Below are 2,104 nucleotides of genomic sequence, written 5' to 3' on the forward strand. Positions count from 1 at the left end.
ATGGCGCAACCTTCTTTATAAATGACTGGATGTGATTTCTCGAAATAATATAGAGGTTCTGAATAGCGATAAATGCAGGAAGAGGCTGATAAGTGACAAGTGCGATTGTTCCTATAGAATATTTTTAATTACTAGAAATGCTTAAGATTTTAAAAATTAAACTATAAATTAAAAATATGTCGGCCACAAAAAAATTAAAATCAACTTGACAGATTTTCTAACATCGTTCTAAATTCAAACTCAATTGACAAACTGAAAACTTTATGCTGTACTTTAATAACTATTTTTTTTAAAGAAAAAAAGTCTTTGTATATGCTACAGAATTCACGATACCAATAATACAACGGCAATTAATGGACATAACTCACATAAGCAAAATGATTAAAAACATAAATACCCTTTTGGTCGTTTTTTGCAATCATTAATACCTTAATATATGATTCCTCTTATCACATACTAACAAACATAGGATAATTAAAATGTTCACGTGTGGTTTTGGTAAGATCTAGGGAAACATTTTGTTCCAAAATTGTGGTAGTTTATGGAAGGTGTATCTGCAGAATTCCAAAACAATGTACATTTAGAAGACTAAAAGAGAAATGTACAACTACAGAAGCCCATAACTAGCAACTGACACTTGTACTTTTTGCATTCTGGATATGGTTATAGCACAAGCAATAACAGCACCTGTGCACCACCACCATTGAAACCTCTTCTTGAACTTCATCAAAAATGGCATCTTATTATGGCCTCATTTCCAATATCAAATGTTCTTTTGATTTTGGTTTCTTTTTTTTCTAAGATTTTTGGATCTGGGGGGGTTAAGAGTTTGAGATGTTGGTAATTACGATGTAATGATCATCACATAATGATTGGAATTTAGTAAAATAACAACTATATGTACTTTATTAAATAGAAAAAAAGGAATTGATATTATAGATGTAAATCCAAACTAACTTGATCTTGAACACTAGGCTTCTGTTCATACGGATATCGGATCTGAGAATTACTCCCAGTTCCAATTCTTGACACCTTCAAGCTGTCAGAAAATGTCGAGCTTCTAGCCGTCGGATATCTCCACACGGTCAACGGACTGCCATTGATGGGTGTTTGATGAGAGCTTGAAGTTGTAATCCCTCCGTAAAACCTGTTACTGTTGTTGGTAATGCTAGTAGCACTGTAAAGATTACTGGCAGTATTTGGGCGCCAGGAAAGTGGTTGTTGTTGGTGGTAGTAGGGTGGTACGTGGGTGGGTGCGGCGGTGAGACGGTGGTAATTCATAAGACCGTACATTTGTGCCTCCGTGAAGCTTCCATGGAACATGGTGGACTGAAGGTGAGCTCGTTTGGCGTGTTGTCGTTCTCTTTTATGTGCGTTTTGATGGCCTCCTAAAGCTTGAGAGGTTGGGAAGTTTCTGCAACAGTAGTGGCACTCGAATTTCCGGTTACTTTCTCCGGTTTCTTTAGATTCCTCCTGGACGACGGCGGCGGTGTCGTTTGAATCTGACTCGTCGTTGATGATGACGATGGATGAGTCGGCAGAAGCACCGGCGCCACCACCAAATTCTTTCCCAAAGAGCCTAATGCTTTTTTCTCCGAGCAGTGAGGGGCGGATGAAGGGAAGCTGAGAGAAAGACTCCACGTTCATGAAATCGTGAGTCTCTTTGTCAGCTTTTTCCATAATCGTGGTGGATGAAGAGAGGAGGACGGCGGCGATGTGGTGGTGTAGGAGAACTGTCGGGAGGATGGAGAAAAGCAGGGTTGTAACTTATATGTGTGATGAAGGGTTACTATAAAGGATAAAAGGAGCAGGATTAAAGAACATCTACCAGACAAAAAATACAAAAGTGTATTATACCTATAAATTATTTAAATATAAGTTACAGTACTAGTAAAGGGAAAATGACTTAAAAGCCCAACGAAATTTCCAAACCATTCAAAAAACCTCAATCATGTTTTGTTTGTTCAAAAAACCCAACGAACTTAACATTTTGTCTAAAAAGTCCAACAAAGTTCCAAACCGTTCAAAAAATCTCAATTTTGTTTTGTTTAAGTTCGTTGGGTTTTTTTGAACAGTCAAAACATGATTGGAGTTTTTTAAACGT

The 2,104-nt window shown here is 37.3% G+C and overlaps 1 protein-coding gene across 1 annotated transcript; it reads right to left on the reverse strand.

The window, feature by feature from the left end:
* Nucleotides 1-878: 878 nt before the first annotated feature.
* Nucleotides 879-1,814, reverse strand: LOC145159708 (zinc finger protein 8-like). Its single transcript, XM_079078727.1, has one exon. It carries the CDS (start codon nucleotides 1,678-1,680, stop codon nucleotides 934-936), a length of 747 nt encoding a protein of 248 aa, XP_078934853.1. The 5' UTR covers nucleotides 1,681-1,814; the 3' UTR covers nucleotides 879-933.
* Nucleotides 1,815-2,104: the final 290 nt, after the last annotated feature.

The sequence above is a fragment of the Lactuca virosa genome, chromosome 2 (assembly GCF_052849685.1).
Source record: "Lactuca virosa cultivar CGN04683 chromosome 2, Lactuca_virosa_CGN04683_v6, whole genome shotgun sequence".
Taxonomy (NCBI): Eukaryota; Viridiplantae; Streptophyta; class Magnoliopsida; order Asterales; family Asteraceae; genus Lactuca; species Lactuca virosa.

Excerpts from the sequence above, each read along its gene's own strand:
- LOC145159708 (XM_079078727.1), bottom strand. The coding sequence starts at position 1,680 with ATGGAAAAAGCTGACAAAGAGACTCACGATTTCATGAACGTGGAGTCT.